This window comes from Synchiropus splendidus, chromosome 3 (assembly GCF_027744825.2).
Source record: "Synchiropus splendidus isolate RoL2022-P1 chromosome 3, RoL_Sspl_1.0, whole genome shotgun sequence".
NCBI classification, from domain to species: Eukaryota; Metazoa; Chordata; class Actinopteri; order Syngnathiformes; family Callionymidae; genus Synchiropus; species Synchiropus splendidus.
In genome coordinates this window covers 10,476,969-10,501,828 of record NC_071336.1, presented here as the reverse complement: position 1 = coordinate 10,501,828, position 24,860 = coordinate 10,476,969, and the positions used below count along the sequence as shown (strand labels likewise).

The following is a 24,860-nucleotide window of genomic DNA, read 5'->3' as shown; positions in this document are numbered from 1 at the left end:
ATGAACAGTGGCCGCTTCATGCGCACACATCCTCTCTGTGTGTCCTCTTTCTTTTCCTCAACATTTCACATGCAAATGCACTTAGATATCGCCTCACACACACTTTCGCGCACACAGACAAGGACACACAAGGCGAGGCGAGCTGCAGAGATTTTCACATGTGTCTGGGCAGCAGCCTCCAACTCCACACCGAGGACTAGAGTCGACTTGAGTCCTCTAAAACGCTGCTGTCATAATGCATTTGTCTTCTCACCCCGCTGGTGATGGAGAGCGGGGACGCCACCTGATGGGCAGAATGTGCAGCAGCTGGGCCAGATGGGGGGGAGGGACAGGGACCAGTGGGAAACGCAGCCGACTGTGTATGTTTGGTCATGTGCTGGTGTTTTTGTGTTTCTATCGCATCATGTGGCCCGGTGTGATTTGGATTTAGTTTGCTCTTAGTCACCGCGTACTTATTGGTGGATTCTAGATATCTTCACACCATGTAGTGATTTCGAATTACAATGACCGGAGGAATTCTGTTTGAGCCACGCTATGATAGTTTACTTTTAATATCCTGCAAAGGTGTTTCGTTCCATTAAGACCTGTTGGAGATCTTTGCGACTCCTATCTCTCTGATGGAGATTTGTCTGCATGCTTTCAATGTCCTTTGTTCCACTGTAAACAAAGGAAGACATTGATCATCGCATAAAATTAGACAAGGACTACAGGTCCATTATATCTTGAGATTATTTTGGAATCACCGATGGCAGTGCAGAAATCACAGCACTTTGGCGAAAGTCTCTCTTGATACTGGATCATAAGGTTGCCCGCCGGATAAAAAACAAAAATAAACCCCAAATATAACAAGTTCACTGTGCAAGCCCATGTAAATAGGGAGGTCAGGGGACATATGGAGAAAAGGTCCAGACCAGGGCTTGGTAGATAAATCGGTTCTGTTTCTATAGAGAGAGATGAAGATTCAAGGTGATCACAAAATCAGCTGTATCAATTTTCCCCGCTTGTCCTGCGTGTAAAGCTAAGGCAACGGCAACCGTCACTTTTGTTCTTGCCTTTTAATGGACCGCTACGTCCAGCCAACCACGAACGTCATTTCCCACTGGCCCTTGATCGACAATTTAAGCCAGTCAATGGCAAACATCTGCCTTTCTACATTCTCTTATAATACAATGCTAAAACAACTACTTTTTCATTATTATTATTATTATGACACGGATACCATTTTTTTCCAGAACGAGTAGTGTTCGAGTACTCGCATTTGAGTACTCACCAATACTACGTGTAATGGCGTAAGTACTCCATTACTTGAGGTTTTTTTTTAATTTCAAAAAATCATTATTTGAAAAATATTCCTCGGTATGTTTTTCATGTACATGAGTGACGGTCCCAAGTTTCACTTCAGTAGAAACACAAATTTTACAAAATTCTTATAAGCTAACATTCAAATACTGTAAAGTAAAGTGGTTAAATCGGTTTTGTGGTAACGGTCGCCATTCTATGAGAGCCCAATATCGGACCAGTACCTGATATCGGTATCGGTATACCCTATGATGGGAAAATATGAGAAACTCAGCACTTTCAACATGAAGCGCTCCCTCATTGTCTGTCCACCTGGACTCCGCCTTTTAAGGTACTGTAAACTGTTATGGAGGACCATGACCAAATACACAATGTACTCTGTGGTGTCCGTCTGTCTGCCCCTCATTCCCCTAAAACTCCGACACATGTCCCGGCATGCTGGGTAAAAAATCTTGGGGCGAACCCTCTTGAGATATCTGGCATGAATGTCAAGCTATGAAATTTTGTGCCCTCGCCCAGACCATCACCTGGGGCAAGTGCCTATTGATGCCATATGCATCTTTTTGATGAGGTGGCCAGGGAAAAGCATCTTGGCAACAAGTGGTCAGCCATCCCAGTGCTGAATAAAACAACTGTTAAAAGAAATTAATCTTAACATTTGTAATGTCTGGCAAACATTGTTATTGGATTAATGTTTTTTTAATGTCCTTCTTTTGCTCCAGCTTGGCCCCGATACAGAGTGTTGCGTGTGCAAGAGTTGGGCGAGTACAACCTGGAGATTCTGTCAGCTGATCTGTCTGATGACTCTCTCTATGAGTGCCAAGCCCCCGACGCTGCACTGAGGTCCAGGAGAGCCAAGCTAACAGTTCTGAGTAAGTGTTGATGGACTCGGAAGTGTTTGGCCTTCCTCTAACAACCGTCTGTGGACAGTCCCTCCAGATGACCCAGTGATTGACGGAAGTCCAGAAGTTCTTCTAAACGCAGGGGAGTCCTATAACCTCAGCTGTGTGTCAAGAGGTGCCAAACCCCAATCCACGATCGAGTGGCTTAAAGACGGCCTGCCTATAGATGGTGCTGTTAGTGCGACTGTGAGTCCAGAGCCACCTTTTCATACAGTTACAAGTTGTAGACATTGTTAACACGCTGTGCCATTGTCTTTAGGAGTTGCTACCAGACAGAAAGAGGGTGACCACGCATAGCTACCTGCCCATCTACCCCATCGACACAGACACCGGGAGGAACTACAGCTGCATTGCGTCCAACCTTGCTGTGCCATCTGGAAAAAGCACAACAGTCACCCTCAACGTTCACCGTAAGACTCATGTCTAACCAGTGTAATTACAGGATAATAAGAAAAGGTTGTTGTAAAGAGTGTCTCTGTGTTTTGTCTCCTACCCTCATGTGGCTGTCAAATGAACCGTGTCATGTTTGGATTGAAATAATTGAAGCTTTTATACTCCAGATCAACCAACTGTGACCTTATCTATCGAGCCCCGTTCCGTCCTCGAGGGAGACAGAGTGACGTTCACCTGCCAAGCTCATGCCAACCCACCAATCATGGGCTACAGGTGTGGATTCAAATGCAGACACTAAGAGAAGGCACATGCCACATTAATGCGCTATCTTGTGAGTGCAGGTGGGCGAAAGGCGGCGTTGTGCTGCAGGGGGCACGTGAGAGCGTCTTCACCACCAAAGCCGACCACTCCTTCTTCACTGAGCCTGTATCCTGTCTGGTGTTCAACGCAGTGGGGAAGACCAATGTCAGCATCTTGGTGGACGTTCAATGTAAGTGGATGTTGGAGTAACAGACTGGAGAAACAACATCGGTTGAAGATGTGACAAGTGTATCTATGACCTGCATTTTTGTGACTGGCATTATACACCGGGCCAGTTGACAATTGAATGCAAGTCAAAGTTAAATAAATCCTGTTTGACTGTGTCTGCCCTTCTGTTATTAAATGGTTGAGCCAAAAACCTTCGCATTACAAAACAGCCTCTCAGTCCTCTGGCATGCTTCACCGACTTTTCGGCCCTGAAAGTGCCTCCTATTATTTCTGGCAAACAATTTCCTCTGTCTGCCCTTCACTCCAGTCGGACCCATCCTGCTGGTGGAGCCACAGCCTAAAACCGTCGACGTAGACTCAGATGTGTCACTCAACTGCAAGTGGGCTGGGAACCCTCCCCTCATTCTCACCTGGTTCAAGAAAGGTTCCAACATGGTAGGAATAACCTTTGACCATTTGATGTTACAGCTGAGCTCGAGATGTGGCAGAGGCTGACTAAGGACCCTGGTTGCTTCTGTTGCAGCTCAGTCTAGTGTTGGGTCATTATGAATTCATTTGGCAAAAGCAATTTATGTAGGGTAGGGTGTGCTGTTTTAAATTTCAATTCCGTGCATAGTGAAAGTTCACATTGTATAATAATGTAGGATGTTACCAGGAAACCATGAGTTTGGCATTATTATTACCATGTTGAATGATAAATATTGCTTTTGGTCTGACCTGCTGTGAGCTCATGTGCTGAAGAAAAGTTGACGGACTTGAATGTTCACGTCTGCTTTCCATGATTTAGTTTGCATTTGTCTCCACCTGTGTCTTTTGTTGACATCCGCTCCTCTATTTCAGGTTCTGAGTAACAGCAATCAGCTTTATCTGAAGTCAGTGAGCCAGGCAGATGCTGGTCAGTACGTCTGCAAGGCTATTGTCCCAAGGATTGGTGTCGGGGAGACGGAGGTCACGCTCACCGTCAATGGTCAGATCATGTTCATGCACTCCCTAGCAAATTATAAAGTCATGTATGTGAAGTGGAGTGTTTCATTTGAATCATTTCAGATAGGTGTTGTTTGCTCTGATCACAAAACAAAAGGAGTCCACACAGGGGCTGGTTTCTGAACTGATAACTTTGAGCTCGGCTCACGGTTCACCCTGAGATGGACAAGTCCTTTAGACATAAATACTGTATAGTGCTGGGCAATCTTTAGAAAATAACTGTAGAACTGCAAATGTAAATGAAAATGACTAGACATGTGAAAAAAACAAACAAACACAAAAAACCTTTAGCTGACAGTTATCTATGTGAAACATTCATAACTGAATTAACTTCTTATGTTTTGCTTCACTTACCGTAACGTTGCTTAAAATAGGTATTTTGGGATTTACTTCTGTGCATATAATATTTTAGTTTCACTCATGATGACTGTTTTCACTTTAATGTATCAGTGAAATGTCAAAAAAAATTATATGTCTCTCAGTAGCTGTAAATGTATCTTAAATACATTTTCAATAATTGATTAAACTTTAAATATATAGCTGGAACATTTATATGTTTTCTCCTATATGTGACTCAACTATGTTTTATAGAACAGCTGGTTCTGTTTTCTCGACGTTTGCTTGGTCTTTATGTTGTTTTAAAAGCCTTCTTGCATTGCATCCCAGGTCCTCCCATCATCTCCAGTGAGCCGGTCCAGTACGCGGTCAGAGGCGAGCGCGGGGAAGTCAAGTGCTATATCGCCAGCACTCCCCCGCCTGATAAGATTGTAAGTGAAAAGATAATAAAATATGTAAAAATGAAAGCATCACTGAACATTTCTTAAACAATCGTGTCTTCAATTATTCACTGGGAAAAACTGCAAACAAGGAAAAGCTTTGGTCACAAAAAGCACAAGGTTGTAGCTTTTAGTCACACTGATTTGTCTTCCCTGTCTCCTCTCCAAATGCTTTTAGGGCACTGTCTTTCTTCTTTTATTTTCGAGCCATGACTCACCCTAAAAGAAGAATCCTCCGCTGTCTCATCACATAAACAAACCACCGCTTAGCAGCTCCGCTTTTAGCTCCCAAGTCAGCACGGACCCGTTCTCCAGTCAACTGCGTCGTAGTAGCTCCTCCATGTGACTCATCCTTGCTGACTTGTGCTGTTAATGCAGGCGGTGAAGGCTAAAAAAGATTTATAAAATATAAAGGACTAGAGAGGAAGGGTTGTCCGGGTAAACGCTGCAGCCGGGAGATGCTCCCTGTGTGGAATAAGTGGACAGATTATGGGAACATGTGGCCTCGTCAATTATTAACCCGCCGTGGTACAGTTCGTCTGCTCTGAATAATACAGCTGCTTTTAGTGGCTTTATAGTCGGACGATGGAGAATATTTCACCAGCTCACCCCCACCTCCACCCAGGAGCACCCCAAAGAGTAGGTCACACGATTGCCGCACGCGAAAAATGAGGCTTGAGTCCCTCAAACAAAATCTCAGCCTTTGACTTTTGTGTGAGCTAAATAGTACTTGCAAGTGAGACAAAAAATATTTGACACGTTCCTACTTTTTACTGATGGACTCGCCTGATTAGCTTCACCTAAAAAAAAAACTTTTCAATTCAGATTTGCCAACAATAGTTTTGTTTCGGGTTATTATTCTCCGTGTTTTGTGGTTTTAATTTGTAGATTTTGTTTTGGGTTTTATTTGTATGCAAACACTTTGCTGAAAATGTTTTCCCCTTAAGTCCATGGGTTTGACCATTTAATAATGCACTAATGGGTAATAGATCACAAGAATGCATTTTTCTGGTCCTCTTTTCCAAAATCTACGCCTTACTTTCTACTCATTGTATACTCCCTTCATGTTTCTATGCGTCTATGCTGTAATGGACGTGTGTCATTTATGTGTTTCCCAAAATTCTAGATCTTTCTAAAGACTTTTTGCTGGCTAGAATGATTCAGTAAAAGCCATCATGGAAATGATGTCTGACATATTATTTTCTTTGTTTTGAGTCTGTTATGACTCATTAATGAGTGGTGTGTGTGTGCTCAGGTGTGGGCGTGGAAGGAAAACGTGTGGGAGAAGGAGAAAGGTACGCTGCTGGAAAGATACACGGTGGAGCAGAGCAAACCGTCAGCAGAGGGAGGTGGCGTCCTCTCCACCCTCACTATCAACAACGTGATGGAGTCTGATTTTCTGTCTACCTACAACTGCACGGCATGGAACGCCTTCGGTCCTGGAACCATGATCATCTCTTTAGAAGAGACTGGTGTGTTTTAGATGTTGATATAATCAATGCGTTTTCACAGTATTGGATAGTGACGCAAAATGTCAGGCATGGTGTAGCTTTGCTCGGTGGAAGGAAATTGCTATTATTTGGATGTTTCTTGTGAAAATAGATATTCTCCTTTTAACCCTTCTTATATGTCCACCATGCCACCCTTTGCACTATGTTGCTCTAATTCTATGCTTGGGCCTGTCCTTCATTTCTACATTCCCAAGTAAAAATGTTGATCTTTACAGTTTATTATGCAAGAAAACTTTAGTCAGTCGTGAGTTTTATATCACATAACGCAGTAAAAGCACAAGTTGTAGTTCACTGTAGACTAATATTTCATTTGGCTGAAAGAAGAGATGTAATATTGTCTAAGTAAACATTGAAAAGTTCAATTTTTGGTCTTTGATCGATATGAGAGTTGTGTTTCTTGTGATTCAGTCATGTTTGTGTAAGTTTCTAGTGTCTCGATTTGTATTACCCATCTGCTTTCAGAGGAGGTCCCAGTGGGCATCATTGCCGCGGGAACAGTGGTATCCACCGTCCTACTCTTCATTTTCCTGCTGGTGCTGGTTCTTATCTTTTACAGACAGCGCAAAGGCAGTGAGTCCTACTGGTTTTCTTGATGTTTTCCGTGGGTTTTCAAATTGTTCAGTTATAATCAGTAAAGTATACGTCTGTTTTCGCCCTGGTCTTGAGCTTTAAGTAAACAGAATTACTCGTATTTCATTGAAGTAGTACTCACAGTTGTTTCAAAGAGAATGGTCATATTCATTTATTTCCCTTCTCTTCTTGTTTCGGTGCCCGATTCTCGGAGTTCATTATTAACATTATTGACATTTTGTTTTTAATTTTCGGAACCTTTAGTACTGTAAGTACTAATTAGAAAACTTGAATGATATTGGAACGTCACTTGTGTACATTGTACTAGCAGTTTAAAATCTTAACACCTTCATGTCATCTGATGTCACTGCTGCAAAGTTAAGCTGCTGTGGCAACCTTCAGTCTTCTCTATAGGTTATTCCAGAAATATCTTGCCTTGCAAGCGATAATGGAAGAAGCTGGCTAAGTAAAGCAAATCTTTCTGGTTGAATGAAGCAAATGCGCTGTTCTCCACGTGGCGTCACGTTGACTGTTTTTAATGGAGTTTTTCAGCATCCACTTCCTCCTGCAACACATGGATGCAGTTCACCTCTGAACTTAGGAAAACACTTGCACGATTTGTGTGTATGTGTCCAGCTGTGTTCAACCTGGCTGTGTTTTGCTTCCAGGTCGGCGCGGAGTCACGCTGGGTAAACCCGACATCAAGGTGGAGACCATCAACAAGGAGACTCACAGCTTGGAGGAGGACTCTGGCAGCGTGTCCACCGCCTCGCGAATGGTCAAAGCCATGTACTCGGTAAGCCGCCTAGGGTTGTTAGTGTTTACACAGCCGCTAGACTCCTAAGACAACACCAGAGTATTTAAATAACTTCTCCCTTCCATTCCTTTTAACACTATTAATTTCATTTTCTCTGTCGTCTTCTTCCCTCTTCTGTTTTAAATTTGTTTCATTGTATTTATTTTTCTTATCTTTGTTTTTTTCTGTTGTTTGACGGTTTAGTTTCTCCCCTCTGTCTCCTTCTCTCCTTCCAATCAGCCTTTTAAAGACGACATTGAGTTGAAGTCCGACCTCCGCAGCGACACGCTGGACGCTCGCCAAGAGTACGATCTAAAGGTGAGAGACTGTGAAAAGACCTTTTAGTTTGTGATAGCCCCTTGCAGTTTTTTCCCCCCTTGCATTATGGAACAATGCTTTCATATCTATTATATCATCGTGTGAACTCACATAAAACGTCATGTTTTCCATATTAACGTCATACATACTAAAAAGCCAAAACATTATGTGTGATTGTCAATAAATATTTGAATTAATGTTCCTGTAAAACAAATTAATGTGTTCACGAGCCCTCACATGAGAATATTTATACATTAATACTAATGAACAGAAATTGAAAGTTATGTACTTGTACTTCACCTCAGTACTGAGAGGAAACTCCACCCTTAAAACCCCTCACCACTCTTAGATGTGGTATTTATTTATAATTCAAGCAATCTGATGAAAAATTCCAAACTTCCTGTCTGAAGACTAAAAAAGGACAAATATAAATATTAAAAGCTAACGGTGCGATGTGGAGAGAGTTTCACTAAAATTCTGTGGTTAACCACAGTCTATTTAAAAATGCAAAGCACTAATAGCATCATTGGTGGCAGAAATGGGTTGTCCATTCACTTTAACTTGAAAGTTGGAAATGCAGTTGGTACTGTTGAACTGCTGTACCTTTCCAAATAAATACATTTTTGCTGCATTATGACTTCATTATTTTATACGGGGAGTGATACACAAGTGCAGCAGTACGTTTCAAGAGAGATACATTTTATTGCACCAACTATATTCCACTCATGATTTCCATCATGACCACGTTCTGCTTTGAGCATCTGCAGAACAAAGGCATAATTATGAAATCCACGCTTGAACGTAGATTCAGTGCCTTTGCTACCTCTAGAGGCTGCTGGTGGAACTGTGACCTTTTTCTCTCCAGACGTAGTTCAGTCTCTTTGCTACCACATTAAACATTCAGGTCACCATGAGCAACACTCATCTGGCGTGTTTCATTCTGATGTTTCATATTTTTCTCATTCTCATACAGCAAGTCTTCCAGAAGATCTGACCCAGGCTGTCTTGCTGCAGGTCACCATGTCACATGACTAAATAAGCATCATAGCTTTCTGAGTCACTAATAGATGGAATTCAGTGTTATTTTCTGTACTTTGCTGCGCCATTGGATCCATGGATGGAGGCCTTAAACCTTCTATCTTCAGAATAGAGGGAACGATAACGAAAAAACAAAGTTATTTTAGTCCTAAATATCATGATATCTGGGTGTTGCTATCAATTACATCCAAGCCTGTTAGTTTGTGTAGTAAGCCACTCAACTGTTTTAAAACATGACATTTAAAAGTACGAGTCTAAAACTTCTACACTCTTTGAGCTCAAGAGAGCATTTAAAACCAAACAAAGGTTTTCAGAAACACAACAAGGGTTCTCTGCAGCTGTGAATAATTCATATATTTTGACACTGTAGGTTAGACTGAGGAGATGATTGTAATTTCTCGCATTATGTTGCCAAAAACGCTCTGCTGAGTCTTGCCATGAATATTTTGTGAGTGCAAATACAGCTGCCCTCCAACTAGAGCACTGCCTGGGATTGCTGAGAATCTAACCCGGGAGGATCGGCAGCCGGCTGGTTCTCCTCTCTGGATCCTGCCGCCTGCAGCACAAACACTGTAACAATAGCAGGAAAAGCCGGAAACTCAGTGTTCAGATCATGTCGGGGGTCTCTGCATGACCTTTGAGGGGTCACCGCTGAAGCCAATATCACACCAAAGCTCATGACAAAATAACAGATCACAGATATCAGAGGTGGCGCTGGCCTGTAGATTTACCAGGGGCTTGTCCAAACAGTGCCTGTCGCTGACAAGTTGAAACAATAGAAATGTCACTGGAACTCTTTTTTTTTCAGGTTGGTCTTAAGCAATGTGGCACATTTCAGAATATTATGAGTTTTGTGGCTCTTTTTTTCACAATGATGAATCAATAATTTGTTGTTTTTACGTAATTGTGCTCCACATGAATCAGTTTAAATTCCAATTTATGCCTTTCCCTTAGGACCCAACAAACGGCTACTACAATGTCCGTGCCTCCACGCACGACGAGGGTCGCCCGGCTTCACGCTCCACCATGCACTACTCCGACTATCGCTCCCCGACCGGGACACCTGGTGGCGCTGCATCCCTCAGCAGCAGTGCCGGAGGTTCTGGAGCTACAGCCAGTGGGGGTGCGCCAGGCCCACCTGGACCCCTTACATCCCCTGGTAGACCACAGGCCTGTTACGACCCCCGACCTCCCTCCAGACTGTCCCACATCAGCTACGCCCAGTTCAACACGTTCACACGTCCTGGTCAGAACCAGCAGCCCCCGACAAACCCTGCCCCTACAGCCGGAGACTTCCCCGGAGACTGCAGCTTGTTGGACTCAGCTTCACAGCTGGCCTACGACAATTACGGCTACCCCTCTCATTACCAGACCTACCGCATGGGTTTCGCCCCATCAAGCTTGGCGCCGCTGGAAGCCGGCCCCTCCTATGAAATGTATGGCGTGGGGTCTGCAGTTGGAGCTCCCCCTGGAGTAGGAGTCGGTCCTGGGGGGCCAACTCCAGCCGGCTCAGACACAGGACTTGGGAAGTACGGAAGTTCCACTCGCTTCTCCTACACCTCACAGCACTCTGACTACTCCCACAGCCGGCACACGCAGAGGATGCAGACTCACGTGTGAGATCTCCCCCCCACAAAAGTCATCGAATCTATCGTCCGCAGATTTACTCACCAATGAAAATACCACAGGACCCACGGGACGAGGAGTGTGGGAACCTCACAGACTGAACCAGGAGGGGAAATTCCAGGTGACTTTAGAATCTTAGAGAATTTTAGAATTGTCAACGAGAGCTCTGTGAGAGCAGACCGTGCAAGTCACAATCAAGAGCGGAAAAGAAGGCAGAGCTTCAGAACCACAGACTTTAAGTTTTCGTTGTAAACGGATCTGAAGGACCTCAGCCAGGGGAAGTCCAGCCGCCATTTTGTAATGTTTTGTTTTGCGGGTTCTCATAGTCGACCATCGTCAAGCACATATTTCCACACGGTATCCCATAATGCCCCTGTGTCATGTCAGTGTGGGGGGGTGGGAGTCATTTTTTGCACTGCATCTCCAATATTAATGCTTAAGGCCCCTCCCCTTTTTCACCTATATGTCTTTTTATTTGCACACCAAACCAGAGCTTTGTATTCTATTTTTTAACATTACAGAATTATTTTTGTCTACATTTAAATGTCTATGGACCAAAACGTTTGAGTGCACATAGCTCTTGGGCCTTTTTGCTTCCAGCGGAGGGAAGGAGTCGTGCCAACAACCTGAATCGCTCGTGGGACATGGAGTGTGTTCAGGCCTTTTTCTATGACATCACAAGAGTATATCAATGTATAAATAAACCTAGTGCCAAGTGTTCATGTTGTTTTTCACCGTAGTAGAACATGTATATGCAGTAGAAGCTCCTTCTGTTGGCGACTGTTGCTGTACAAGCAGGCTGGAGGGGGAGGAGCTGGAGAGGCTCCCGACTGCCCGGGCCAGAGCCTTTTTGACCTCCGACTCCAAGCGTGATGGAGACCGAGAGAAAAACACACAGACGTTGGGTTGAGAACTGAGTGGCCTTATAAGGGAACTTGTCGTATATTTCCATTTTGAATCATTCCTCATTGTCTGTCTGCCAAAACGGCTATAGGAGAATGTGTATGGAGAGTTTTAATGAAGGCTTGTCTACTATAGTGACATGAGTGTGCGTGTGCGTGTGTATGGATGTTTGTGTGTGGGCACACACACATTGATTTGTACAGTGTGTTTGTACAGATGTGTGAATGCAGTGTGCGTAAGCAGGACTGTTGTATGCATGTGTATACAGTACATGTGTGTGTCAGCATATCTGTGTGTAAGTTCCAGTATATGTCCATATCATTTTGATCACAATCCAGTACTTTTATACCTCTGGTAGGACTGTATCCTGTATTATTATAATTATTATTATTGATGTGTCTTTCAATTTAGGAAACGTTTTATGTTCCTGTACTGTTCTTCGTAGCAGAGGATCCTGTTCAAAGATGACAAACCTATCCATCTTTTTTTATTTCATTTTCTTCTCAATATTTTTAAAGAATTGTATGTAATTATTTTTCCACAGTATTACCTTAATAAAAGCACTGTTCATTTTTTTTAAATAAACCATAATTGTGTACTTCTGTTTTTTTGTTCTTTCATCCGGGATCAAGCTCCAGCCTATTCTTGTTGGCTATTGTTGTATGAGATGAGCTAAGGGAGGAGTCTCTGTGAACTATGATGTTTGTTGACCATATAGTGATCTATAGTGATGACTAAAGATGAGTTGGAGGAGATTCTAGGGAGATGGAGATATGACCTCCACATATTTGATAGATTTTCACATAACTTGAACACTCTTCACAAATCAAAATTCTGAATGCTTAAATAGGTGAGCCCATGACATAAAAATTCAGAAATTGAGACTCAACCTTCTGCGATAATGAACGAAAAGGGGAGTGAAGCTCATGAGAACTAAGACAAGATAGGACTGTAGATGATAGGTAGGAAGTATGTAAAGGAGGGAATAGAGGTAGTGAGAACAGATCATTTCAAGAATTAAGAATCATCACACTGAGTAATGTGCAATGATCAAGGGAGGTGACGAATAGGGTGCAGAAGGTTGGAGAGGAATATATGTTTGTGATAAATTAAGAAATAAATAAATAAGGTGTGACCAGAGAGGCCATGGTCCCTGGTGGGAAAGGAAATAAGGTGTTATCAACAAGATATTTTTTGACCCAAAAACGTTTAAATCGCAATTTCATTTAGACACTGCAAGTAGAAGCATGCGCTGCATTCACCGCCACCGAAAGGTGGCAGGCGTCACACCATGTACAACAGAAAAGAAGAAGGCTAATGACGTCATCTGGCAAAGGTGGTTCGCCCGTCCACCAAGATGGCGGCCACGATGTTGAGGTCGCTTACTAAACTGGGACGTCCTTCAACCAAATTAATATTGAACAAAGGTGTAGTAGTCCCTGGCTGTAGTGTGCTGCAGAACAGGTAAGTTTGTGCAGGAATGCCCGATCTCAGCTGATTTATTCGTGCAAAAGCTCCGTTTGTCTCACCTTAGCACCGAGATGCTAACATGCCGACTCCTCTTTTTGTTATGACACTGAATGTCGTCGTCACACTGTCGATATTAAATCAAACTCCTCCTTTTTATGGTGTAGCTTGTTGACTATCATGACAAAATGTCCAAATGCATTTGGTTATTGCTGTTGGACAATTAGCCTACCGTGCTTGCTCGCGTGTTTATCTAACTGTCACCTGGCTTTTAAGGTCAAATCACCCTCTTTAGTGGCGTAAAGAGCAGCACAATAGTTTGTTTTACTTGCTGCTGGCAGTGTCATGTGTCGTGTAATATAGCTGTGTCGAAAATTGAACTTGGCAAGTCCATAATTAGGTGACAAATATTATGTGTCATTTCCATGTCTGTATGTAGTTCATCATGGGTTTCATGGAAATATCCTGTTTCGTTATAACGAGAGTTGACATAATATAAAATTATATATGAGTATGAGGAGATGGGTAAAAGTGCATTTGCTTATTTCTTTCTATGACTATTTCTTACATTTTTGAGCAATGTTCTTATATCCAAATTCATCTACTATTTTAAGGCAGAAACAATGGCAGCCAGATCCAGAATGGATGGAGCATTACGCTGGCGCAGTGATGTATCCTACGGCTGAAAATAAGAACTGGAAGCCCCCTCCATGGAATGGTAACTTGGGCATTTGGAAATGGATCTGATTTTTGCATTAATGTGTCATGACACACTTGAACGTCAAATATGTAATTACATGTTTGGCACCGAGTTGATGCCTACTTACACAACCCTTAACCACTAATAACTGACGCTCAATATGAACTTACGCTGATGTATGCACACATTTACTCACTTGTATTGAAAAAAAACAGAACCTGAACACACGTTTGCTTTATTTTATTTGGAGTTGGGTTTTTTTGACTCATTTTGGATTCTATCATTTGCTCCTCCAGACAAAGATGCGCCTATGGAGAAAGAAGTGTCCAACTTGACCATCAACTTTGGCCCTCAGCACCCAGCTGCCCATGGTGTGCTGCGGTTGGTGATGGAGCTCAGTGGTGAGTCTGTCAAGAAATGTGACCCTCACATCGGCCTTCTGCACCGCGGCACGGAGAAGCTCATTGAGTATAAGACCTACCTGCAGGTACCTCACAGTCCACAGCACAATTCATGTTGTCATAGTGGAATCATGTGGCAGGTGATGGCAGGTGTGGAAGTTCCCTAATGAACATGTCTTCCTTTCTCCATGTGAATTGCAGGCCCTGCCGTACTTCGACCGTTTGGACTATGTTTCCATGATGTGCAATGAGCAGGCTTACTCCTTGGCTGTGGAGAAGCTTCTCAACATCCAGGCCCCAGAGAGAGCACAGTGGATTAGAGGTACTGACTAAAACTTGTACATCTTTGGAAGGTATCACAGATGAGTTCAGAAACATGCTCAACAATTCAGAAACACAAGTTGAATTTTTGAGGCAAACCTTTATTTTCAAACCTTTTTCTGAAAGGAAAAAAAATGTTTGCACTGTATTTGGCAACATTTCCAGTTGTTCAAAATCTGAATTTCCCCTTTGGCAAAGCTGTCTTTTTTCATAGATATATCCCATCAATTGCTAGTATTCCTATTGATTTGAAGTCTGACATTTGTACATCACCAACTGGGGTCGACTTTCCACAGGCACATGCCGTGTTGAAATGTTTGGCCTGTAAGGTCCCATGCCCATGGAGCCACACATTTTCTTATCCGATCGTTTTCTGTGGTCTTTTCAATAAAGTTGTTTCTGTCATCCACACGGACACGCTGATGCGATCTCAACCGCTGCTACCTTTTTCATTATGTAGATCGTGCCCTCATGTTTGTCCTATGTCCGTCAATCTGAAAGTTCTTCGCTCAGAGCCGTAAAGCGATGTCTTGGTCATGCGGAAATTGTCCATACACTCGTGTTCCACGATGACCACGTTTTCCGCTGTGACCTGATGTATAATCCAAGCTCCTGAGCTACTAATTGTTATCCTTGCGACACCGGACCTGGCAAGTTTAGAACTACTCGTATAGCAATCCACATTTCAGGAACAGGAGTCGTCGTGTCAAAATGAAAAGAGCAAGGGATTACATCAAGAACACAGACTGATAGTACCTCTCTGACCTTTATTTCATTTCATGTTACTGCTCTGTTTTTTGCATATTGTATGTATTGGTGTGCATAAGCAGATAGTAATGAAAACAACGACCACCTTCCCTTTTGCAAGGTTATACCTGTGAAGCAGAATAATTTGATTAAAACCACATGTTCAAAAACATTCAGTCAACTCCAAATCAGTCTCTGATGAGTGAAGAGAGATGACCTACTTTGCCGTTAGCTTAGCTAACATGTGCGACAGCTATATGGTCTCACATCCTGCGATTCAGATCTTGTTTATGCCATGAACACGGCAACGTGTGTCGAGCGATGGTGTCGAGGTGCGGCTTGGGTGTCTCCAGCCCGCTATCCTGGCTATACGATGCATCTCTGCTATTTCCCAGGCCTGGAGTTCACTTATGAAACACAATTACAAACCAGTTTTTATTAATCTGAGCCTTTTTCCTTTAGCATTCACGTTAGTCCTCCTCTGTCAAGTGTTTCTTGTCATTGCTTTGTGTTCTTTGCAACATTGGTTTTACTTAAGAGGTGAAATTTTAATTGCAAAGATAAATGCATTTAAATGTGCATTTTTTTTCCTCGTACACTCTTTCATCTTCTAGTTCTGTATGGAGAGCTTACTCGCATCCTCAACCACATCATGGCAGTCACTACACATGCCCTGGACATTGGCGCAATGACTCCTTTCTTCTGGATGTTTGAGGAACGAGAGAAGGTAAGGAATTAAAACATTTTTTTGTCAACTTGTATTTAATAATTCATGAAGTCTCATGAACATGAATTCTTTTTCTTTCTCTGCAGATGTTTGAGTTTTATGAGCGAGTGTCTGGAGCTAGAATGCACGCTGCATATGTGCGGCCGGGCGGAGTTCATCAGGTGGGAGCCGAGTGAATATGTGTTTATTTTTAAATTAGTGAAGTGAACTGAGTCTGTCACGGTTGTTTTTCAGGTGTTTTTCCTCTGTGGTATGTCTTGTGTCAATCAAAGTTGCTGACTCATACATGTCTTTTGTATTTCTGAAGGTCTTATTTAATCATCCTGGGATGCATGACCACATTTTTTTACTTTGAATCCCGATGCATGCATTATTCCTGTTGCAAGTCATTATTAATGCTGATTGTGTATACGAAAGGGCAACCTGATGCAAGTACGGTATTAAAACCAGAAAACTAGGTTCACAACAATATCCTAATTTGCAACTCTGAGGTTTTCGCATTCACAGTCTAAATGTATTATAACCAAGAGAGATGAATGGTGTTGGTAAAATCCAAGATGATGCTTCACCTAAGCAGGAAAATGACATAGACTTGCTTCAGAGCGTCATTAAAATGAAGATTTCTCCTACAGCCTTTATTTGAACCAAAAGAAAAGTGTGTGTATTTGACTCATTTAATGATGCAATTTATTATTATTATTTAGAAGGTAAAACGTCAGACGTGACGTCTAGCTGAGCTGTTGGGATTTCAACTGACTCACATGTACGGTAAATACAGCGCTCCTCTACACTGAGGTACTGTAATGGCACATGCCTACGTGTTGGTAAGAGTTTTATCCTTGAGTGCTAAATGCTCATATGCTATATGGTGGAATGGATTTCATGAACAGAGGTGTGTGTCGTTACTCTGCACCTCATTGAAAATATTAAAGAGCGTGACATAGATAGTGTATTGGATCGGTCCCATCCCTTCCTGAAAGAGCATTTCGTGTACAGAAGATGGTGGTCTCGATGAGTGATATTCATGGTGATGGATGCATTCCCTGAAGTGCTCGCATGACTGTGTTTCCAGGATTTGCCGCTGGGCCTGATGGATGACATCTATGAGTGGTGCAAGAATTTCTCCCTCAGAATTGATGAAGTGGAGGAGGTGCGTCACTGACTCCAGAACACCCTGGTTCCTCTTGATGCTGTTACTTCAATCTCAATGTTAAGCGTCTGTCTGTGCAGATGTTGACCAACAACCGCATCTGGAAGAACCGCACCGTTGATATTGGTGTTGTCACAGCTGAGGAAGCGCTCAACTACGGATTTAGGTAACAGCTTTTCTGTCTGCCTTTTGGTTGGGTTGATACTCAAATACAAACATTGCTGCTGCTGTTGTTGTCGTGTAGTGGTGTGATGCTCAGAGGCTCTGGGATCAAGTGGGACCTGAGGAAGAGTCAGCCCTATGACAAGTATGCTGAGGTGGAGTTTGATGTTCCTATCGGAAGCAACGGAGATTGTTATGATAGGTGAGCTTCAATCTTATACAATGACATCACTTCCTGGTGGACGAAAAATAATTCATGTGACTGATGAGCTTCCAAGAAAAGAGCCCATTCCATGGCAATTCATCCATTTATCATCATCATCGGTGCTTCGGTTATGAATGGTTAAATACCTGCTCACATGTGACTGGAACTCTTGGCATGAATGTGCTCCATATATTTGGAGCCTTAACATGCTGTCTCTCGGTTTGTGTGTAGGTATCTGTGCCGAGTAGAAGAGATGAGGCAATCTCTGAGGATCATGCTCCAGGCCCTCAACAAGATGCCAGAGGGAGAGATCAAGGTGGATGATGCCAAAGTGGCTCCTCCCAAGAGGTCTGAGATGAAGGTGCGCTGAGGAGAGAAGTTTGGACATATGTTGTCATGAATGGCACAAGTGAATCATGCTTGTGTTTTGTTTTGTACTAGATGTCCATGGAGTCCCTGATTCACCACTTTAAACTGTACACGGAGGGTTACCAGGTTCCTCCTGGGGCTACTTACACGGCTGTGGAGGCGCCCAAGGTGAGCCGCTGTCCACCACCAACTGAAATTTGTGATCTCCTCTTGTTTGGAGAAGAGTTCTATTAGGCAGAATAGAAGCATGCGGATAGCTCGAGGGGTTTGTTGAGATTTTAAAATCTTCCCTGTGTGTTTGCTTCCAGGGTGAGTTTGGTGTGTATCTGGTGTCGGACGGTTCCAGCAGACCCTATCGCTGCAAGATCAAAGCTCCTGGCTTCGCTCATTTGGTGAGCACTTCAAACTTCACATACTGTCATGAAATATTAACGCACACACGCACACACGCACACACACACACACACACACACACACACACACACACACACTCTCGTTAATTATTCAGCTTGTTTAAAGGCTAGTCCTCCGGGCTACTTTTGGTTCATTAAATATGTTTTTTAAATTGTGCTCACAATCTTACGCCGCCTCCTTCCTTCTCATCCGCTCTCATGTTGTCAAAGGCAGCTATTTATTTTTAGGCTAAAACTGTCTTTACAGTTGCATAAACAAACTGTTAGAGTAGTGTGTGTTTTAACTTCAGGCAATAAGCTCATGAATATCGTGTTTTACTTTCTGCAGTTATTCTGCCTGATGTGATTCCCAGCCATTTCCTGAAATAACATGTCTCTTAGATTTTACCAGCCGTACCACCGCCTCTAGTCCACTGAACAAGACGGGTGTGCATTTTAAAAAGACATCCAAATGGAAAGACATTACTGTGTAGACGCTTTAATTACAGTATTTTTAAACATTGTAGTCTGTATATCTGGGTTGTTTCTATCAGACAAAAGACATTTCTATGCAAAATATACATACATACATACATACATACATGCATGCATAATCATAAATGAGGGAAGGATGGTGCGTGAGTTTGGTCACCTCAGCTTCAATGAGGATGGACTATCTGTCCGAGTGAGGAACAAGCTGAGCCAGAATGCAAAACGTTCAGCCCTTTTGTGCATTATTGTTATCACTACAATACATTGTGAAATCATTTGTTGCATTTGTAAATTTCAGTTGGCAAAAAATGTTTTTGAAAAACAGTCGAACTACTGCAGAGAAAGCAATATAAAGGTCAATTCGCAGGACTATCCCTTTTATTTGCCATCTATGTATAAAAAAAGTTCAAGTGGAACAGTTGCAAGAATTAACTGTATTCCATATAATAGAAGCTGTCTCTTGTTTCTCATTGCGGAACTGCTGTTCCTCAAAATGCTGTGTTCACTTTCTGTCTTGTGTGAGGGGACTTCTGTTTATACCATTTTAGTCACTGGTTTATGGTGATTTTGGCCATTGCCTCACACACCCTTACATGTTTTTGTCGTGACTAGATTGTGTATCCATTTCTCTGTCTATTTACATCTGTATTTATATCTTCTTGTCAGCATGAGATCACATGTCTAATCCTAACAATGTGGCCTCTTGTAAATTTCCTGATGCTCTTCACTGTTTTGTTGACTTTATGTGATTATAACTTTGGTCACTTCCGTCTTCTATTTATTGTGGTGTTTCCACTTCCGTCTTAATTTTCTGCCTCCGAGTTTGTATTCTCCTTGTCTTAACCTTGTCATTTCACTGTCATTGTTTTCAGGCTGGTCTGGATAAGATGGCCCAAGGACACATGCTCGCAGATGTGGTGGCCATTATTGGTAAGTGAAGATTCAGTGGAGATCAAATTTATGTTTCCTGACAAGAGAAATAACCATTTTTCCTCTGACAGGTACACAGGACATTGTGTTTGGTGAAGTCGACCGTTGACGTGAAGATTCATTGTCCTTTCTGCGTTTTGCTGTAGTGACTTGAGATCAGCTGATGTACAATGCCTAAAATCATGCTAATAAATATTTTATCTCCTTCAATTCTGACGTTTTTTTTTCTTCAAGTGTAAGGGATTCATAGAATTTGCGTGTGAAGCAGAAAAGCTGCGACTCTGGTTGTTTCTCTGGTTTCATCTTACTCAGAGAAAGGAGGAGTGGTCTGATGAGATCAGGGACAAGTGGACCTCACACTCTGACCACAACTTCCCCTCTGGGCGGTGAGGTATAATGACACTCCGGTTTTGATGAGCAGGCAGACGCTTGTAGTTGAACCATCATACTTTGTTCTCCTGCCACTCGTTGTATTTGGACCCCATCGACATGGTGCCTCGCTCCAAGAGCCTGGCGCTTCTGGCCGTTCCTCTGTGGATGTGCTTTGGAAGAGTTGGTGAGTTCCGGGCTTTTAATGAGGCAGATAAAATTTGGGGAAAAAAAGAGTTCGAGTTTGTCATTTGTGGTGATTTTCTTTCACCCAAAGGGAATTTCAGTGGTAGCATCCGTCTTCATCAACGCTTTACTTCCTGTGTGATAGAAGAATAGCATGAAGACACTTCCGTAAAAACTGCGCACAGCCGTGCGATACTGCTGTGTTATACGTCAATAATTAAATATGTATTTTGTGTTTGCAGTTGTCCAGATTCTGAAACAGTTTCTAGTGACACAAAATCGTACATCAGAGCTGAGAAGCCTGTCACATCTGAGATGGCGATTTGGAACTGAATGAAAGTCAATTAAGGAACGAAAGCAAGCTGCCCTCTGATATTCCTTTGTCTCATATGGGCAAGTCAACTTGCCTGTGCCCAGTCAGCATTCAAACAATGACATTGATAAGCTTGAGTCGGTGCTTGAAGGATTTGAATCTCTTCAAAGGTATTTTTTGTCATGACTTGATCAAAAATGTGATGCACAGCAAGTGGGTCACTGCGACAGTGCCACATCTAAGCTGTATGATTTCATGGCTAGAGCACATTGGCTCATCTACACCACAGACAATCCTTTATTTCGACTGCTTTACACTCGGGTGAGGACTGCTTGAATAAGCCGATACGACCGCATTGGACGAAATCGGACACTGACTATTGTCTGCGTCATAAGTCAGAGTTGAGGCCTGATTTGGCAAAGCACCAAGTCTTATGAAGTCATTAGATATATTCTAGATGTTGACCGCTCTGGACTGTAGACTTTTGGTCCAAAATCATCCTCAAACTCTGAGTGAAGAAATCGAGGTGAAATAAGTAACTTTTTTAGTGACGGAGTAGTTGCACAACTTGCATGCGAGCTGACAACCGAAACGGAAACTGCAGTTGATGCTGGTCAAGATAATACATCACGAGTCATCAAACCACGATTAGACTTGTTGAAATTAATTTCTCAAGATCGTGGACAAGGAAGTATCGAGTTACTAAGACCATGTGATCATAATTTGTGAAATTCAAGAAGCAGTAAATGACGTCAAGTTGATGTGCCAGGTCATTGACAGCATTGTTTCCATTTTGTTCCAATCATATAAAAAAGTAAATTCATTCGTGATGATTTTTTCACATCACATGAATATTTATTGTTTCATTTAAAGAGTTATTTACCTGAAAAAAAAAATCAATTAAATGAATCGAAGAAACAAACGTTCACAAGTTAACAAATGGCTATCTTTAGTTCTAAATGTAGTTTTTATAACAACAGTTTCTACTGGAATACAATTTTGTTTTCGTGAATTTAGATAAATGAAATGAAAACAGTTTATTACTATGTATGTACTTGCATATATGGAAGAAAATGCAGGTGCTTATTATTAATAAAATAGTAATAGAACATTTGGTGTTTAAAAAAAGGTGATCATCTGATATTTGGTCGATGTTATGAAGAATGACGCAACATAAATTTGCCAAACATTGCGCACTTTCATAGTAATGCCTCACTCTCTCTTTCACTTACAATAATAATATAATAATAACACAAATGTTTGTCTCAAGCAAACATATTAACACTTCATCAACATTATATTATCCAGTAGTTGTCCTCTATTTTTTGTTGTTTCAGTTTATTCATTTCTTTTTTGTGTGGACTGCCATGTGACACTGAACCAAATCAGGACTTAAAACATAGTTAAGCGCATAGGAAACGCTACATATGATGCTCCATGTTTACAGGGTGATCAAAAAACAAAAGTCACTATATCATAGGTCAGTGAATCAGGCTAGGGATAGTCCAGATATCTCGTGGCTGATTTTTTTGTCTTTGTTTTGTCCGTAGCGGCTCTTGATGAACCAGAGATCTGCTATGTTCTGGACGGGATTCTCTTTCTCTACGGACTTGTGCTGACCATCCTCTACTGCAGGCTTAAGGTTCGTCAGAGGGACTTCAAGTTCGTCAAATATTTCCACTTTTTGAGATGGTGACGCAGCTTTCAATTGAACGTACAGGGAGAGATCACTGCGTCATCTGCGTACGGAAAGATTTGAGAACATATTAACTGAGAGCTGTGAATGGAAATTATTCCACAGCCTGTATTTTTGGGTTGACTTTTATGAGACACATTTTTACAAGACGTTGTTACCCCAGTAAAATAATAAAAACACTGCTCAATAATAGTATTTTCTCTGAATACAGATCGTTAGCGCTCGGAAAGAAATGGCTGCCCGGAAACCAAAACCAAAGGCAAAGGGAAAGGCTGCGGTAAGATGGCTCGAATTTCTGCACTGAATTGCCCAATCCCTTTCCATGCTATTTATTTACACTATTCTATTTATTAAAAAAAAGAAAGATTTGTTTGTTTGTGATTTCTTAGAAACTTAAAAAGTGTCACAATACAGTTCAGATTTGATGAGCTGTAGATGCATGGGCTCAGACTTTCTTCAAAGAGGATAAACTAAATGCGAAATTTTATTTTATGCAATCTCAAATAAATTGCTTTTCCTGTCTTCCGGCACGTTTTACCAAAAACATCTGCGTTACAGCTGAAGATGGCGCCCATTCCTGTCAGTCAAATTGTAAACAAAAAACACCTTGGATGGAAAAAAGTTGTGTTCATTTTTGATTAATTATGGGAAAAATTAATTGCACATCACTGTTATTTATGTGTTGTTATTACTGGGAAATACTGCAAACATTTAATGTGATCAACAAAATATAGAAATAGATGTCAATTTCTTAAATCATAGATCATGGCAGGTCTCACTACTGTCCTATTGAGATCCCCTTTCACTCGAGCTGCTGCCTTTCTGTCTCAGATCACACCTCATAGTTGTCTCCACTTGGCTCACCCTGCCTGCCCTCTTCTCTTCACCTCTTTTAATCTCTGTCCATCACACTGAATGACTGGCCCTGGGTAGGTTTTCATTTCCCCTACTCCCTGCTACTTCACCAACCCTCCTGTCTCTCTCTTTTCACACAAATGCATTGTGTATTGCTTCTGCTGAGCTTCATTCCTCCTCTCCCCACCTCCTCTTTGACTCATTTCAGATCACTATATTGTCAGTAAACATCATAGTCCATGGAGGCTCCTCCCTCACCTCATGTCTTAATTTGTGTGTCACAATAGCAAACAAGAATGGGCTGAGAGCTCACCTCTGATTTAACCCTATGCTCCTTGATTCCCTCTATCACTACTACAGAACTCATCCATGTCCTGTGCAACCTTTGCGTACTTCTCCGATGCTCCTGACTTTCTCATACATCAGCACCAGGACACTCTTCCCGCTCAGGCATCCGCTCAGTCTTACAGATTACATTGAACACTTGGTCGGAAAGTTCCTTACCTGCTCTCCTAAAGACTTCCACACTGACACCAAGATGTTGCCTTCCCACGTTTCATCCTCCTAAGAACCACCCTCACATCCTCCTTGCAAATTTCATGAAATACCGGATACATTCGTGAGAATCTTGGAGTACTCTTTCATCTTCTTCTTCACTTGGTAACGCACTTCCTTCCCTGTTCTTTTTTTCTCTCTGCTTATCTCACAATTTCTTTCCTTCCATCTTTTTCCTCACACTCTGTTGTACCACGTCACTCCTCCACCAAGTCTCCATGTTCTCATGTCTACTAATGAAACCTCAAAGTACCAGCTCCAAAAACAAATCAGTCTACGCTATTGCCACGATACTGCATATTAAATCTGTGGATCCAATGATGATGAGACGCTCTTGAATTGTGAATTTCTTTTAACACATCTCTACTTTTCTCTTCTGCAGTCTGAAAGCATCTACACGGTAGGTTGGGGGACTATGGGGTAATTTATGTGTCTTACTTCAGAATATGTCGTCATTTGTCGGATCTCTTTCTCACAGGATTTGAACCCTCGGCCTGTGGATACCTATGAAGTAATTGGCTTGAAGAAGTGACAGCGTAATCGGAACCAAGCGCTTTGCAAAACAGTCTGTCTGCTCTTGAAATACCCTGAATTGAAGCTGTCGCTTTGTATAGAACTCACGGGAAGTTAAGAAATGTCGAACAGAGGGAAGTGAAGAAATTGAAAGAAATGTGAAGTTAAAGTTACTCTTTGCTGAACGTTTAAGTAACCATTATGCTTTTACACTGCAAAAGTCCTCAGAATGCCATTGGATCTACTGTTTTTAGCATCCATCTGTTATTATACATTTCAACAAATATGTTGTCCTCAATTCAGTATCATAATATCTGGCTCTGTTTTCTTTTAACATCACCTGATCCTTTCATCTGTCTTTTCAAGAGCCTTCAAAATCTCGCCTCACAAACCAAGTTTTTATTCGTAAAAAGTTCCTTGTGCTGATTTAGATCATGTAATGTGAACCATCACTTGGAATTGAAATAAAATTTCTGTTTCTGGATGTTTCTTTTTCTTCTTTTTTTTGTTGATTTGAATTTTCTCCTGCCATCTTGGGACAGGATGTCTTTCTGTAGTCGTGAGTAATGGGGTTTGTGAAATGAGGTTCATCATGTCAGTACTCTCTGGACTGGTTTGAATGAATGCAGGTATCGCCACTATTCTATTGAAAGACAAAGGACGTGTGAAGACTTTGTCCTTAAGCAAGTGTGAGTGTAATATGAG

General features: G+C 42.0%; 3 protein-coding genes across 6 annotated transcripts in view; all 3 read left to right on the top strand.

Moving 5' to 3' along the window:
• Positions 1 to 12,185, top strand: part of kirrel1a (kirre like nephrin family adhesion molecule 1a) — a 35,724-nt gene extending 23,539 nt beyond the window's left edge. Inside the window, exons 3-15 of one of the 4 annotated variants that reach the window (XM_053859741.1) lie at positions 2,022 to 2,171; positions 2,230 to 2,387; positions 2,461 to 2,611; positions 2,762 to 2,867; positions 2,936 to 3,084; positions 3,391 to 3,518; positions 3,924 to 4,050; positions 4,734 to 4,834; positions 6,099 to 6,315; positions 6,817 to 6,921; positions 7,593 to 7,720; positions 7,925 to 8,038; positions 10,031 to 12,185. In XM_053859741.1, coding sequence (XP_053715716.1) covers positions 2,022 to 2,171; positions 2,230 to 2,387; positions 2,461 to 2,611; positions 2,762 to 2,867; positions 2,936 to 3,084; positions 3,391 to 3,518; positions 3,924 to 4,050; positions 4,734 to 4,834; positions 6,099 to 6,315; positions 6,817 to 6,921; positions 7,593 to 7,720; positions 7,925 to 8,038; positions 10,031 to 10,696 — 2,300 coding nt within the window. In that variant the 3' untranslated portion in view covers positions 10,697 to 12,185. Of the gene's footprint in view, positions 1 to 2,021; positions 2,172 to 2,229; positions 2,388 to 2,460; positions 2,612 to 2,761; positions 2,868 to 2,935; positions 3,085 to 3,390; positions 3,519 to 3,923; positions 4,051 to 4,733; positions 4,835 to 6,098; positions 6,316 to 6,816; positions 6,925 to 7,592; positions 7,721 to 7,924; positions 8,039 to 10,030 lie in introns of all 4 variants that reach the window. The other 3 variants (XM_053859743.1, XM_053859740.1, XM_053859742.1) reach the window with 3 other exon arrangements.
• A 719-nt stretch (positions 12,186 to 12,904) lies between these two features.
• On the top strand, positions 12,905 to 19,878 carry ndufs2 (NADH:ubiquinone oxidoreductase core subunit S2). The gene is made up of 14 exons (XM_053860822.1): positions 12,905 to 13,069; positions 13,687 to 13,790; positions 14,069 to 14,259; positions 14,375 to 14,495; positions 15,856 to 15,968; positions 16,055 to 16,129; positions 17,041 to 17,118; positions 17,199 to 17,284; positions 17,363 to 17,482; positions 17,717 to 17,846; positions 17,927 to 18,022; positions 18,163 to 18,246; positions 19,611 to 19,668; positions 19,740 to 19,878. The coding sequence occupies exons 1-14, from the start codon at positions 12,963 to 12,965 to the stop codon at positions 19,775 to 19,777; spliced, it is 1,401 nt and encodes a 466-aa protein (XP_053716797.1). The 5' UTR covers positions 12,905 to 12,962; the 3' UTR covers positions 19,778 to 19,878.
• A 162-nt stretch (positions 19,879 to 20,040) lies between these two features.
• On the top strand, positions 20,041 to 24,639 carry fcer1g (Fc epsilon receptor IgFc epsilon receptor Ig). Its single transcript, XM_053860823.1, has 5 exons — positions 20,041 to 20,224; positions 22,087 to 22,178; positions 22,444 to 22,509; positions 24,025 to 24,042; positions 24,121 to 24,639. Exons 1-5 carry the CDS (start codon positions 20,158 to 20,160, stop codon positions 24,172 to 24,174), a joined length of 297 nt encoding a protein of 98 aa, XP_053716798.1. The 5' UTR covers positions 20,041 to 20,157; the 3' UTR covers positions 24,175 to 24,639.
• Positions 24,640 to 24,860: the final 221 nt, after the last annotated feature.

What these genes read in the sequence shown, in the direction of transcription:
- ndufs2 (XM_053860822.1), top strand. Translation starts at nt 12,963, where the DNA reads ATGGCGGCCACGATGTTGAGGTCGCTTACTAAACTGGGACGTCCTTCA. An exon ending in AGTATAAGACCTACCTGCAG is followed by an intron (nt 14,260 to 14,374) that starts GTACCTCACAGT and finishes TGTGAATTGCAG; the next exon opens with GCCCTGCCGTACTTCGACCG. An exon ending in CTCCTGGCTTCGCTCATTTG is followed by an intron (nt 18,247 to 19,610) that starts GTGAGCACTTCA and finishes CATTGTTTTCAG; the next exon opens with GCTGGTCTGGATAAGATGGC.
- fcer1g (XM_053860823.1), top strand. Translation starts at nt 20,158, where the DNA reads ATGGTGCCTCGCTCCAAGAGCCTGGCGCTTCTGGCCGTTCCTCTGTGG. An exon ending in GATGTGCTTTGGAAGAGTTG is followed by an intron (nt 20,225 to 22,086) that starts GTGAGTTCCGGG and finishes TTTTGTCCGTAG; the next exon opens with CGGCTCTTGATGAACCAGAG. An exon ending in TCCTCTACTGCAGGCTTAAG is followed by an intron (nt 22,179 to 22,443) that starts GTTCGTCAGAGG and finishes CTCTGAATACAG; the next exon opens with ATCGTTAGCGCTCGGAAAGA.